At 41.0% G+C, this 14,735-nt stretch overlaps 1 protein-coding gene across 2 annotated transcripts in view; it reads left to right on the top strand.

Moving 5' to 3' along the window:
• Positions 1-14,735, top strand: part of arhgef40 (Rho guanine nucleotide exchange factor (GEF) 40) — a 55,893-nt gene that overhangs the window by 5,986 nt on the left and 35,172 nt on the right. Inside the window, exons 2-7 of one of the 2 annotated variants that reach the window (XM_084712409.1) lie at positions 6,448-6,537; positions 8,542-8,649; positions 11,985-12,270; positions 12,968-13,774; positions 13,907-14,129; positions 14,377-14,615. In XM_084712409.1, coding sequence (XP_084568535.1) covers positions 6,448-6,537; positions 8,542-8,649; positions 11,985-12,270; positions 12,968-13,774; positions 13,907-14,129; positions 14,377-14,615 — 1,753 coding nt within the window. Of the gene's footprint in view, positions 1-6,447; positions 6,538-8,541; positions 8,650-11,984; positions 12,271-12,967; positions 14,130-14,376; positions 14,616-14,735 lie in introns of both variants that reach the window. The other variant, XM_084712408.1, reaches the window with a different exon arrangement.

Here is a 14,735-nt window from a genome sequence, read left to right on the forward strand (position 1 = left end):
TACACGGAAAATACATCATTGGTTAATAAACTTTTAATCGGATAAATTCTTAATGTTGATTGATCGATTGATCCTTAACATTCCTAGCCCTCTCTAGAGCCACCGGCATGTCACAGTCTTCCCCAGTGGATTGAGTTTGCTCATGGAGGTTGTTCAGTTGTGATCATGCAATCTAAGTAAGGGACCTTCAAACTAAATTTTAACATTTGCGTAATTATATATAATTATTAGTGATGTCATGATTTTGCTGTTATATAAGCCAAGAAAAGCAATCGAAATGATCTAAATTGAAAACTGATCAAAGTCCAAAGCAGGATCAGTGATTCTCCCTGTATTATTAGATTTAAAAAACTAATAAAATAGTACACAATGGACTTTAAATCCTTCAGTTCTGAAAATACTCAAAATCAACATTAGTAAGTCTTTGTTAAAAAACAAACAAACATCAATTTAACTCTAAAGCATACTTTCACCTCTTCCTCCCAGAATGATGGCATGTGTTTTGAAAGATGTGAACTAGTTTGAGTAAGGCATCACTTAAGAGCAATTCTACTAACTTGTTTAACAGATCAGATACTCACGCACTCCTCTGTTTAAAGTTATTTGTGCCTTAAATGAACTTTCATGTTTCTCATCGAGCTCCTGACTCGGATCTGTTCCTCATCATCTTCATAGTTTGGTTTTATTTGGTGATAACGTGTGTACAGCGAGTTTTCCAAAGGACGTTGCAGATTGTGCCAGTAGCATTTGCTGGAAAATCTGCGGTATTTATTAAAACAAAGCCTCTCTTCCAGATTCACAGCATTACATCCTAGTACATTCGTGCAGATGTGACCGGAGTGACTCACAGGAAGACACCTGAGTGCATTAGGGTTAAGTATCTAATTGAAAAGTAACTGAATTACACCTTTATAGTGTCTTATAGAGGAGGCACCAGGTTTTACATGAGAGCCTCCTTCTGTCTTGAGGTCTGAAAGGTAATTTGATTTACAGATTTCATCAGGGCTGCTTTGTTTCATGTGCATGCTGATGAAAAAAAGTGACTAATTGCATTACACACAGCTGCAAGCTATAGGGTAGACAAAAGTGAAGTATATATGGATCAAGTTGACCCTTTTCCAAGACAAAACACATGGAGTAGCTGCGTTGCTAACAACATCACCCTGATTTTACTGGAAAATAAGCAATATTTAGAAGGATTTTGTGGTTTGGTGGAAAAGCAGCATCGCTCTTTTCCTCCATCTATTAGACATCATTCATAGTGTATTTGAGTGATCATGCTTCCAGGCTAAAATTCCATTCTTTGGATTGTAGCAGTGGTGTATCCTGTTCAAAGTTTTGTGCACAGGCATGCAAACACAGAGTCACTGCTGAGGAAATAAAGACATGGGGTTGGTGTGCTGGTGGCATACAATTGTGCATCACACATCCAAACCAAATATTGTTACAAGCTAGCTGGCTCATCACTAAAGAAGCTACACTGAGCTAGCTTCTAGTTGTAAAGGGTTAGGCTGGATTTTTTTGAAATGGGTTTGCATTAGGTACATATCCATAGTCAGTGTATTAGCTACAGACTTTGGAGAAGCAGCAGAAGTACTGGTGTAGGAAGCTAAATAATGTACTGTACTGCAAAATGTTTGAGCCACTTAAAAAAACAATATCAGCTTAAGCGTACACTAAATTTGGAATATTTTTACAACAGGAAATTGACATTGTATATTCCTAATATTGCTTGCTTGAAACCTACCAAACTCCATAGGCAAAAATCAATAATTGAACCTCGCAGAACACAGGAGTTGTTGGTCTATTGCAGCCTCAACTGGTCAGTTTGTTTGAATTATTGTGTTACTTTGGTGTTTTAAAAGGGTTGTACCAAAGTCGCACAATAACACAAACAAACTGAAGCAGCGGTAGACCAGCAACTCCTATGTTCTGCAAGGTAAAATTACAAATTTCTGCAATGTAGAATTACTGATTTTTCTGATTTTTATCTTTTGGAGTCTGGTGGATTTTGGAAATTTTGGTTTTATAACAACAGTTTCTCGTCAAAAAAAGGCTGTCTCACAGCAAAGTGGTGAAAGTGGTGAAAATATTCTAAATATAGAATACACCTTTTTAAAGTGGCTAAAATCTGTGATAAAATATATTTACACTGGTACCATTCTCTCCCAGTTTCCTTTCCGAGGTCACAGTTCTCCTGTACTTCTCCTGATTTATGATCAGTTGTCACACCTCTTTTTCCTTGTCTTTATCACAACTGTAATAGTCTACCATTTCAACTCAGATAACAAATACAGACACAGAAGAGAGCTCACTCCCGCTGTATCCAGTCCTCTGTAATACATCCATGCTTGCATCTCCTCAGTGAGTGAGAGATGGAGAGAGAAATGACTACTAAGAAAAAGAAATAATCGGGCAAATTTCAGACATCCTGAGAGAAGAATTCCTATTTGTTACAGAAAGTTTTAAAGGAAAGCCGTTACATTTTTTCTAAGAGTCGCCTATATAGCATACCAGTATGAAAACATTTGTAAAATCTTTATTGTCTGTGTTATTGTAATCAAATTTGAAATTGAACCAGATTAGGAAAATTTTGTGGTTCCATTGTGTTTTCCAGATAACAGTTGCCAGTTTTAGGTCATCTGCAGGAATGTGTTTGGAAAAAAAAGGATTGTACTTATTATTTTGTTACTTTCATTCTTTAAAAGTCACCAGAATGCAGAAGAAAAGTTTAGGAAATTAAAAATTTTCCCCATTACTTTTTACTGCAGCACTTTAATAATGAAGCTCTATGAGTGGTACACATTGAGTTGTGTTCTCTGGCACACATTTAATCCTGAGGGCCTCTATTGAGCCAGCTGGGCTCAGATTGCAGCGTTATTCCCATTCTGAGACACAGTTGAAAGCACAGAAGCTTTCCACACTCTTATATTGGCATTTACAGTCAGTCTGATGATACACAAAAAGTTGAGAAAACAGACCAAAAGACATTAGAGGGATATCAGAGGGCTGTTTTAGTTCCTGCTTTAATTTAGTGTTGTGTTGAATTAACTCAAGTCTTGAGGGATGCTTTAAAGGAGGTTTTAGTCTAAAGAGGAAGTTCCTGCTGGCTTCCCATGCAATCCCCTGAACCCCCCTGCTGTGCTTTTACTAGACTCAATATGTTCTGTCAGTGAGCAAAAAGGCTCTTTTACAACCACTACACTTATTACAACATGCTCCCTGATAGACCGTTGTTTACTATAGTCCACTCACTGAGACACCTTCAGCTTTATATGTGATGTACATGTCTATAAACACTGTAATATGGACGGCTTAAAGGTCCAGAGAATGTAGAATTTATAGGAATCAACTGGCAGAACATGCCAGAAATGGACTGTAATATTAATAATAATTTTCATGAGTGTATAATCACCTGAAAATAAGAATTGCTGTGTTTTCTTTACCTTATATTTGCACAAAATAGAAAAAATGATTTGTCAAGAGTTCTTCTGTTAGAATAGTGGTTCCATCAAGAACAATTTTCATCCAAAGAACTCTTTAAAAAAAAAAAGGGTTCATCAAGGGTTCTTTGTTAGACCAAGGATTCTATCAAGAACTCTTTTGTCAAGGATTCTGTGTAAGACTATGAGTTCCATCAAGAACCCTTTTAATCCACAGAACTATTTTTTGAAGAATGGGTTCACCAATGGTTCTTTGTAAGACTTGAGGTTCCATTGAGAACTCTTTTCATACAAAGGGGTCTATTTCATAGGGACTCTGGTTGGAATGATGTGAATCCATGTGGAATTCCACATGAAAGGTTTCACTAGGAACTAAAAAGGGTTTTCCAATTAGGAAGAACCCTATGGTTCTAGTTAGTGCTTCTTTTTTATGAGTGTACAGAGAGTGTGAGTCCTTTTCAGAGGAGGCTGCCTTGTTGCACTGCCATATTTCTACAGTAGCCCAAAATGGACACATCAAGCACTGGCTCTAGATATGGCTTTTCTTTTTTCTCGGGAAGTTTTGCAGCCACTGTAAGTTCTCCTACACACTTGGAAGGGGAGGGTGAGACACCGTGCAAGCTGCAACCTCACCGATATGGATGCCACTAAATCCTACGCACTAAAGCAAGATTTGTTCCGTATTTAAGAGTATCAAGCGTATAGTTTACGTAAGACTTTAGTGTGTAAAAGTAGTGATCTGGTATGTTTTATGTAATGACACATCAGCATAGCATCACATGGTACCTTATCAGTCTAAACATGATGCCTAAATAAGAAAGTGTCTGCTGCAAATAGTCATTTAATCTATTGTTGTTCTTAAAATTCTTACGAAAGTTGTGAAAAAAGAGAGCAGTGATATAAATTTCCCTTTTTTCAAATGTGGAATGGTGTTTTTTTTTTCTGCCTTAATTGTTTCAACGTAATGACTCTTAAAAAGGTTAATTACTTGGAAACTAGTAGGACGTGCCAACCATCTGGCATAATGTTCACATGTTCTAAAATGAAGAAAAACATTTTGCACGTGGCTTCCAAAAGACGAAAACCCTCTTGGTGATTTAGTGGTTTTGTTGACTAAGAAGCCAACAGACTAACATGACCTTAGAGCTGCTCTGCGTCTGGAAAACTAAGCTGTGTTTTATGTAAGTTTTGTCATTTGTGTTTTTTCCAAGTTGCCGTATAGCTTCCATCCCAAATTGTCTGTTACTATGGAAAAATAAAGCTGCCTGAATTTGAGCCCGGCCATGCCACTCTGTTGTTGGTGCCATGAAGGCTGAAGTCACAGTTGAAAAATCTGCTCTACAGCCAAGAGAATGGATAGGAAACAGAAGCTAACATCTCCCGTGAGTGACCCTGAGTAACCTCAGCAGAGCAGCGTCTCCAAACCAGGCTCATACTGTTGGGACTTCTCCTTGTACTTTGTTCTAAGTACAAAAGACCATTTCTGCCAATGTGATCAAAAAGGAACCTGTAAGTCATTAGAATGAGAAAGTTTATCAAAATAATGACTTACATCAAAAAGATACTATACTATAACTATAACTATAAGAAAATATAGTTCAAAAATCAGTCTAACTCAAGTGGATGACGGTGTAAAGACAGTGGCTTATAGCTGTGGTGTGGACACCACCATCCACTTGCATTAGAATTATTTTAGAACTATATTTTTTACAGTTATAGTTAAAGTTCTTGGTGTGGGCCACAATTTATCTCAAAATAATGACTTTATATATCAAAATAATGACTTAGTATCTCCAAATAATAAGTTTCTCAGTATAATGACTTCCAGAATCTTTTTTTTTTCATCATATTGGCTGAAATGGGCTTACATAAGTCTCAGACTTTCTCCTTCTTGTTTTCAGTCCCTCAGTGGCTAGTGCCTTTTTTTTCTGTTCCACCCTACAACTGTTTGTCTCTTCTGTAAATTTCCATTTTTCTCCCTCTGTTCTCCAGACTTTAGTGAAAAAAACAATTGCAAATAAGTCTTGACAGTTGTTTCAACTTTAGTTTGAATACCTGATTTGTTGAATTCATTTTGTCAGGGCATAAGTTGCATAACTTGTTGTTGGTCATAGAAAAACTACAGTTCATCTCGAATACTTTCTTGTTTTTGATACTCATTCTATCCTCCTCTGTGGCTAACCCCAAACCCCGTCTGTACACAGAAAACAAATCCAAAAAATAATTTTCAAATACTGTTGAACCTAGGTCTTCTTCCATAAACCCACGCACCACCACCACCAGCTCATTCCCTCCTGGCCCCTCTCTTGCTAGCCGCTCTTTTCTTTTTCCGTACACTCTGTTCTCCCGTTCTGGTTTTTCTCCCATGGCTCCCTATCCATCCGTCCGTCCCCTCGGTTGCTGTAGTTATTCAGCACAATATGCCGTCTGTTGAAGAGAATCCCAATGTAATCGTTGTCAGATGACATTCAGCGAGAGTCGGATGGAGGTGAAACAAAGAAAGTTGGGTTGAAAAAAAAGAGGAGATGAGAAAAAAAACTGAGCAATAGAGGGAGAGAAGCAGATGGGGAGGTTTGAGTGGAAGTGTGAGAAAGAGAGAAGTTGGAAAAGAGAGAGAAAAAAGTTGCAGGTTGTCATGCCAACGGTCAGTGTAGAAAAATAAACACTGGATGTGTTGCGTGCACTGCTCTGTCACCCTCCACCTCACAGGTCGGCCCACTGTTATGATGTGTGTGTGTGTGCGTGTGTGTGAATGTGCATTAGGGAGTTAACATGTTGCAGCGGTTTGACTCTTTTGTTCTTGGGGTTCTTACATTTACTGGCCCTCAGTGGAAATGTTTGACACTCCCCAGACCATACAACAGGAAGTTCGGAGTATGTATTAGAGTGTTTGTGTCAGCAAAAAGCGACACAACCCGGCTGTTAAACACAAACACAGACATTAGAGTTGATTTAGTGTCCGGTTGAAGGATTAACCCTTTCTTACCGTCTTTGTCTCCCTCAGGGTTCGGAGGCAATGGAGGATTGTGTGCAGGGGGCGCTCTCATCGCTTTATCCTCCTTTTGAGAGCACAGCGCCGCCCCTCCTCTCCCAGGTAGATCTCACAAACACACACACACACATGTTGGTACTGTTTTATGGGAAGAGGTGCTGTGAGTATGGGCCAAATTCAACCCTCAATAAATTCACCTGTATCTCAACAACATAGGATTTACAGTGCAGGTACACAGGAAAGAATTTCTGCAAATTTGGTACAAACATCCACCTGGATTCAAGAATGAATTGATTTGATTTCAGTGATCAAAGGTTAAAGGTCAAGGTCAGTGTGACTTTGTGTCTGTCCCACTCCTGTCAAAGTGATATCCCGAGAATGAGACAGAACGTCCACTTGGACTAAAAGATGAATTGATAAGATTTGGGGGATCAAGCATCAGCATGATCTCGTCTGTCCCATGCACAAAAATATGATATCAATGGAAAACCTCGGCGAAATTTCTTAAAATTTGGTACAACTGTCCACTTGGACTCAAGGATGAACTGATTAGATTTTGATGGCCAAAGTTCAGTGTGACCTCATGTCCATCCCAGTCTTGTGAAAGTGATATCCTGGGAAAACTCAGGACAGAATGTCTTCAGTTTTGTTATGAACGTCCATTTGGATTCAAGAATGAACTGACTTGATCTTGGTGATCAAAGGTGGAAGGTCAAAGCATTTTCATTTTTTAAATTCGATATCTCAACAACAATCTCTATCTCAAATTTGGCACAAACGTCCACTTCTAGTTCATCTACTTCAAAGTTGTCATCTGCCAAAAACTGATTGTATTATCCAGTTTATATAAAGTTACTGTCCATCTACAACTGCTTTTGTCTCGATCAAACAGACATAATGTTCATACACATAACTGTCCATCATAACAGCGAGGGGTTCTGTGAAACTGTTTCTGTGACCTTTTTGCTCCACCTTTTTGCTTTTTCAGTCCTTTATCCATATCATTAACAATTTTTCAAGCTCCACACTTTCTGCCTGACATGGATGGATGGATCCAGTTGAAATGGTGGGGGGAGGTGACAGTATGCCTTCCTCACAGTATAGGTAGCCTAGTGACAATTTTGGCACTATGTAACCCCCAATCAGATGGGCTGTTCCTTTATCAAGTAGGCTGTCACACCCCCACACCACTACTTCCAATGTCTGTGTACACACACACACACACACACACGCACACACACATCTTTATTGCAGTCTTTACAGCAATAAACAGGGGAATATAAATAATGTGGATTCAATTAAATGATAAGGTGATGTAGCAGTCTGTGGGGAAGGCGATGTTGAGTGTAGATAACACGGCTTTCCCCAGATATGAACTGCTGCTTGAAGCCAACACAAACAAAATCTAGCCAGCTGGTCAATTATAGCCAAACCCTCTTCCTCCACACAGGAGCCTGACATGACTTGTTCTACCAAAAACTGCACACTATTTCTGCTTTTGAGTCATAACATCTAATTTATGGAAGGGCAGTCAGCTGGAGCTGCTCAGTCTCTTTCAAGTGCATTGTGGGAACTTTTTGTAGGCTCCAACTGCCAAAGTCACAGTAATGCTTTTAGCTTTTTTCCTAAAAGCCAGCGGACTAAGGAGCCTTTTAGTGAAGGCTTGTGGGCCATTCTCTGTTATCATTCATGGGAATTTGATCACGCTTTAGTTCCAAGTGGCTGTGCAGCTTCCAATCAAATTTCTTTGTTGCCATGGAAAAAGCTGCTTGGTAAAATAATATGGCTAGAATGAAGCAGCCTTGGTGATTTTCTTGTTTAAATTTCTGATTACATGCTGTCTGGGTTGAGGAAATTCTTCCACTCTTGAGCAAATTAAACCTTGTCAAAATCCATTGGATACACTCAGAAATGTACAGAGATCTAGCTGAAAGAAAGCTGGCTCTTGTTTCATGAGAAGCTGATATTCTGAAAATGAAAGGTTTTCCCCAGACGGCAATGACATGCAAAGTCTTTGGTGTTTTATTTTGTGCATCTAATCATCTAATGCACTGTATTCAGCTGCATTCACTCAAGTGTTTGTTGTTTTTTTGCATGTTTGTCCAGGTCTTTTCAGTCCTGGAGTCGACCTATCAACATGACAGTCTTCGCTACCTCCTGGACTACTTTGTTCCTGCCAAACACCTCCTGCACAAACTCCAGCAGCACGCCTGTGTGAGTTCCACATTGCAAACACTGTGGATAAGAACACACACATAGCTGTATAATCAAAACCAGAATCAGCTGTCTAATGCAAAAAGTATAGTGTGAGAAAACTGCTGGCTGGTTTGATTGCTTGCTGAGAGTGGTCATCAAGTCATTGTTACGTGTGTGTATTAGCAGAACTATTTAGGTTTTTGGGGCAACCAGTGAAAGTCAAGTCTCAAGACCTAAAGGGATGTCTGAACAAGGTCACAAGTCTTAAAGAGACATTACATGTTGTGAAAGTTTCATGTTCTTTTCAAGTCACACATTTTCATTAGCCTGTATTTACTCTGAAGTCATTTAAAGCAAGTTTAATCCTAAAGCATAATCCTTCTAAAGCTAAAGCTTTTACTTGTTTTTTGGGGCATGTTCAAGTCTTGCCTCAAGTCTTATCAAAGTCAATGTCAAATCAAGTCACTTGAGACAAGTCTTAATTCAAGTCTTAAGTTCGAAAAAGCAAGTTCACATCAGTCTCAAGTCAAAAGGAACAAGTCAGAGTTAGTTCTTTGTACAAGCATAATTATTTGGATCATTATATGTAATTCAGATGCTTAAAACTTTTTTGCACGTGTCAAGTCAAGGCCATTTCAATCTCAAGTCCTCATAAATGTCAAGTCTTCAGTCTAGTGCCACAGGGCCTGACATGAAGACACCAGTGCAAAGGAAAGTTAGGCCTTTTTAATCTGACACGTGTGACTCTAAACCAGTTACTAACTACACTGTGGAGGGTCGAGTCTTGCTCTTAAACTCTAGATGGCCGGTAAAATTAGTGAAAGTGACTGGTGAAATTTGAGATTTACCAGCCGCTGTGAGTCACAGACACAAGAGGTGGTTTCCTGCCTTGGAAACGCCAGTGACTTGATAGAGATAGATGAAATAGCTGTGTAGATAAATAGAAATAAAAGAGTTCTGGTTGTAATCTTCAGACTCCCACGTACACAAAGCAAATAGTATGATATAGGATACATAATTCAAAAACTGTGCACACATGCAATTCACATCACTCTCTTGCAGTTTGCGCTCACATAAAAACAAGACAAACCTAGCTCAGAGCTCTGAGGTTTATACCGAACAGCCTTTATTTTACTTTCCAGCACATATACACACACTGATAAACAACACACAGTGTTTAGCACAAGCTGGAAGGGTAAGATCTGTCTCGGATTTCTCTTTACAGTTTTCCTAGACTTACACACACTCATGCACAGGCATTGTGAGCAAACTATGTTTTCATTGTCGCTCAGTGGAGCTGCCTGGGACGGGAGTTAGACTGTGAGTCATGACAATAATTCCTTCCATATGTGAGTGTGTTACTGCAGTGAGAGAAAGAGAGAGTGAGTAGCAGAGAAGCGGTGGGAGTCGAAAGGGAGAGAATGAACATGGCTTTCATTCACCATGCCTGCATGCATGAGAGCGTGCGTGCCTGAAAAAAGAGAAGATGCTTGAGGTTGCAGACTATAGTGGACTGATTGAGGAATTTTTGAGAAATGTTAGGTGGGGAAGCGGGAGCAAACACTGGGGTACATTGAGGGAGAAGTAGGAGGAGGGCCAGAGGACACAGAGAGTCACAGAATGTGGACTGACTCAAAACAGACAAACATTTTAAGCATGAGAGGAAAATGCTTTTTAATGGTAATATCCACACTGACATGTCCACAGACTTTTGCTTCCCCTGAAACTTTTCTACAGTGAAAAAAGAGACACGATAGAGTGAGAGGCTGAAAGGCAAGAAATTGAATAAGGATGGAGAGGTAGAGGAGGGAAGTTGGAGGAGAGGTTGAGTGAGGAATATAATTTGATCACGTCTCGTGAGTCTGGAGGGCACGGAGGGGGGAGGGAGCAGCCCCATGTCAGTCGATTAGACGTGGCTGGGAACAGCAGAGAGAAAGCTCTGGATGGGTTTTATACCTCAGACTGCGAGAGAGAGGATATAGATCTGACACAAGATTGATTAAGGTGGGAATAGCATTTGGAAAAAAGGTGTTTTTCTAAGGGGATCACACCAGGGGCCTTCTCTCCTTCACTGAGTTTTTGAGTAAATGTTTTGTTGTGTGATTTTCTATATTTAGACCCATGTTGTTTAGTATGCTTGCCTGATTTAGATTGATTTTCTCCGTCTCTTACAGAGCTACTTGATGTGTTTTCCGCTTATGGAACAGTGGACCGTTTTAACAGTGGTTGGCTGTTGTGAAGAGCTGGTCATCTGCATGTTTCTGTCTGACTCACACTGACTCTCTGCAGCCATCCAGAGCCTTCTCACTGTGTCATGCCAGCTAAGCGGTTTTACACTTTAGAAAACTCTGCGTGGGTCACATGTCTGACATTTGTATGTGGCACTGGCTTTTGGCCAGTTTAGCTAGTGCATACTGTTGACTGGTGCGGTATCAGTTCTAGAAATTCGACTCACTGAATAACTAAGCCGAACACAAACATGCAGGCAGGCTCCATTTGGCTCATGTGGGCTGTGGTTTGTGAATGGGAGAGCAAGATTGTGCGTGAGCATTAAATAGGATAGTGTTTGGTAAAAGGGGACTCTTACAGTGAGGCTTCTAAAGGGCAATGAATGCACTTCGCAACCTAAAGAGGTGCAGAAAGAAGACTTGGCTCTCAAGATTTAAAGGGACAGTTCATATTATTTGAAGTGGGGTTGTATGAGGTTCTTATCCATAGTTGGTGTATTAGGAGCAGAAACTACCAGTATGGAAGCTAAGCAAAAAATCTGTATCAGTCATCATCTATATCAGTCGTTTCACCACTTTACTTTGCTAGCAGACAGACCTTTCTGATGGGAAAATGCTGTTACATAAGTCAAATATCACTTTATCCAAACCAGCCATTCTCCAAAGGTGAAATTTAACCTTGCAGAACATGTGAGTTTCTATTCTAATACCACCTCTGTTGGTTAGTTTGTTTGTAGGATAGTTCTGATTCCCCAAAGTCACACAATTATACAAACAGACTAACAGCTTGAAGTAGTGGTTGAGCAGCATCTCTGCATTGTCCATTGCAAAATTAATGATTTCATCAATGGCAGGGGTCAGCAACCTGTGGCTCCGGAGCTGCGTGTGGCTTTTTTGCTCCTCTCCAGTGGCTCATAGCCTATGTCTACAGCTTGTCTCTTTTTACTCTAAATTTTGTTGGTGGATAGCCTCTTTTTTTTGGCCAAAAATGGCTTTTCTGAAAGTATAGTTTGCTGACCCCTGGCCTGTGGAATTTGGTTGGTTTGGAGAGAGCAATATTTGTTTTTTATAGTGGCAGTTTCAATACACTCTCAGTTCCCCCTTTCTTGTTCTTTTTGTCCTCAGTCTCAGTACCTGGGCTGTTTGTTCCTTCACTCTGGCTGGCCTCTGTGTCTTGGAGAGAAAGTGGTAGTACAGCTCTCCACCCTGGACTGGAGGCTCCTGCGCAGTAATGACTTCTACCTGCAGGTGGTGCCCTTCTCCACGCGCTGCCCACGACTGGCCCTAAAATGTCTGGCTCCTGGGGGGCGCACTGTTCAGGAAATCTTGGTACCTGAGTCACAGCACCCCCTTGTGTTCACCACTGAGTGGCTGCACAGCGTCAACAAAGAACGGGGCCACAAGAGAGAAGGTAAAGAAAAGATGTCATATACGTCTGTTCACATTTTCTTCTACTAAACACAAGACAACATGTGTGGTGATTACTAGCCAACCCACCAGGTTAAAATGTGATTTCAAATCAATTTCTAATCCTAAATTCTTACTGTTATTTCATATTTTAGTCCAAGGTCAGGAAAAAGTAGATTTCTGCTCCTGTTCTGGTTTTCTTTTCTGGCTTTAGAAAATCTATCCCATGACAGGAGACTCTGGCCAATCACAGGTCAGTAAGATAGTTGATTGTTGAATCTCATTCTCAAAACATAAGTATTTCTTGAAATGGTAATGAGATTCAACAATCACCCATCTTCAAGCCACCAGTCCCAAAGGTCTGTAATTTGATGACCTGGAAAGAAGTCTCAACAATAAACTCCAGAATTACTTCCTGTACATTTAAGCCAGAATTACATTTGTAATCAGATTTTAGGTGAAAAGTATGTGAACACTTTATGACCAAGGGATGGGCAACAAGAAAAGGGAGAGATGCATGGGTGTCAGTAGTTGGCGGATGATAAGAATTACCTGAAAACAGCTGAAGACTGGCAGCAAAAGTTGAAAACAATTGTTTCCTGTGTGCCTTATGTTGTTTTATGAGATAAGATGAGTAATGTATATCCTTAATAAACATAAGAACTTGACATAAACTATGTCCACTCTTGTCTTTTTTTCAGTTGGAGGAGGACTTGACACCTGCTTGGTCAGTACATGTGATGGTGTGGTTCGACTTCCGTGGAAGGAGGTAGTCTATCCAAAATTCATCCACGACCCCTCTGAGGAGCTGGGCCTGATGTCCAATCACGAGGACCCGTTATCCAACCGCCTGCCCAGTGAAGGGGGCAGCAGCCTTGGGGGCTGGGGTGGCTCCTCTTCTGGAGAGCTGGACTCGTGGTCCTGGGATGAGGAGGAAGATGATGGTTTGCCACCAGATGGCTTAGAGTCTGCGCCAGCACTTCCTCGCCGTAGACGCAGTGAAGATGGGCTTGGGCGGACAGCAAGGCACCCTCAACTGGATGGGGATTACGTGGAGCTATTGGAGCCCCGAGTTGGTCCTGATGGAGGGGTTGACACAAGGCAGAGGTACCTGGAGATGCATGGAATTTGTAAGACCAAGACTTTGCCTCTGTGCAGGAGAGGCAAAGCCATCAAACTCCGGAAAGGGAAAGCTTGGGGATATGGGAGACTGGAGGGGTCAGGAAGCTTTCGAGCTGCCCTTGGTGCCAAAAGAGACATTGTAACCCCAAAAGGTGACATTTTGCCACCTCGGCCTCCTCCAGGTGCCACAGAACCTGGCAGAGGGAGACGGTGTTACTCCTCTTCTGTCCATGACTCTGATGAAGGAGATAAAACAAGCAGAGACTCTGAGGGCCTCGAAGGCCATCGCCTTTATTTTGATGGTCCGTTCAAAGAGAGGAGGCCTGGCGTGGGCAAAGAGAGAGATAGCAATGGCCTCATGCAGCCATGCAGAGACAACCACAGAGGTAAAGGCTCAGAGAGTAGTGACAGTTTGGTCACAAGTGAAATCCATGACTTGACCAACAGCAAAGTTGGGCATGTTATAGAGGGCCACTCAGATCATGGATCTCATTCAGACTCTGTTTTTGAGGATACAGATAAACCACTGAGTGGAGACAGTGATGCCACCACACCAACATCAGATGTACCAGAGAGACCATTCACTGGAGTTTTAGAAAGTGGAGAGATTCCCAACAGTGGATCTAAAATGATGAGTTTGTCTAACCCAAAGGTGACAGAAGAAAGGGATGAAGGAAAAACAGAGGATAGAGTATGTCCCAGAGGAAAGGAAGTTAAAACCGCAGGATTCAGAGCACCAAGGTACAGATTTACTTCTTATGGTACACCGCACTTCTTCTTGTTTGTTTTTATTTTCACACTACCATATGATAGTAACACTTTGGTGCAAAGTCTGTACATAAGGTATAGGTTGTTCAAACATAGATAGCCCTGGAAAAATGGTACAAAAGACACCCTCTAAAGGAAAATGTGTCTTCATTTCTGAAGTGACAGATGTTATTAACTTTCTATTGTACCTCATTAGTACCTTCCTGTGCTTTGTCCTTAGGAGGAAAAGGAAGGGAAAGGGGGCCAGAGGGAGGGCTAGGTCTGGTGGTCGTGCACACCAGAAGGGATCAAAACAGCAGGGTAAAGCTACTCAACCAAGTCCCATCACCTGCTCTGCTTTGACGAAGCTGCCAGTTGCAGAGGACAACCAATCAGAGCAAAGTGGACAGGCAGACGAGCCTGATGGGGTGCCACCTACATCTAATGATGAGACAGAGGACACAAGGAAAAGCAACGCAGGTCTGAAGACAATTGAACAAGCATAAACATCCTAAGACTGGTTATCACCAACAAAGATTAATTTAATCTCAGACTACTGGTAATCAATTACCAAAACTTTAAATTGAGTAACTCCCCATT

Source organism: Lutjanus erythropterus, chromosome 23, assembly GCF_056507025.1.
Source record: "Lutjanus erythropterus isolate fLutEry1 chromosome 23, fLutEry1.hap2, whole genome shotgun sequence".
Taxonomy (NCBI): domain Eukaryota; kingdom Metazoa; phylum Chordata; class Actinopteri; order Lutjaniformes; family Lutjanidae; genus Lutjanus; species Lutjanus erythropterus.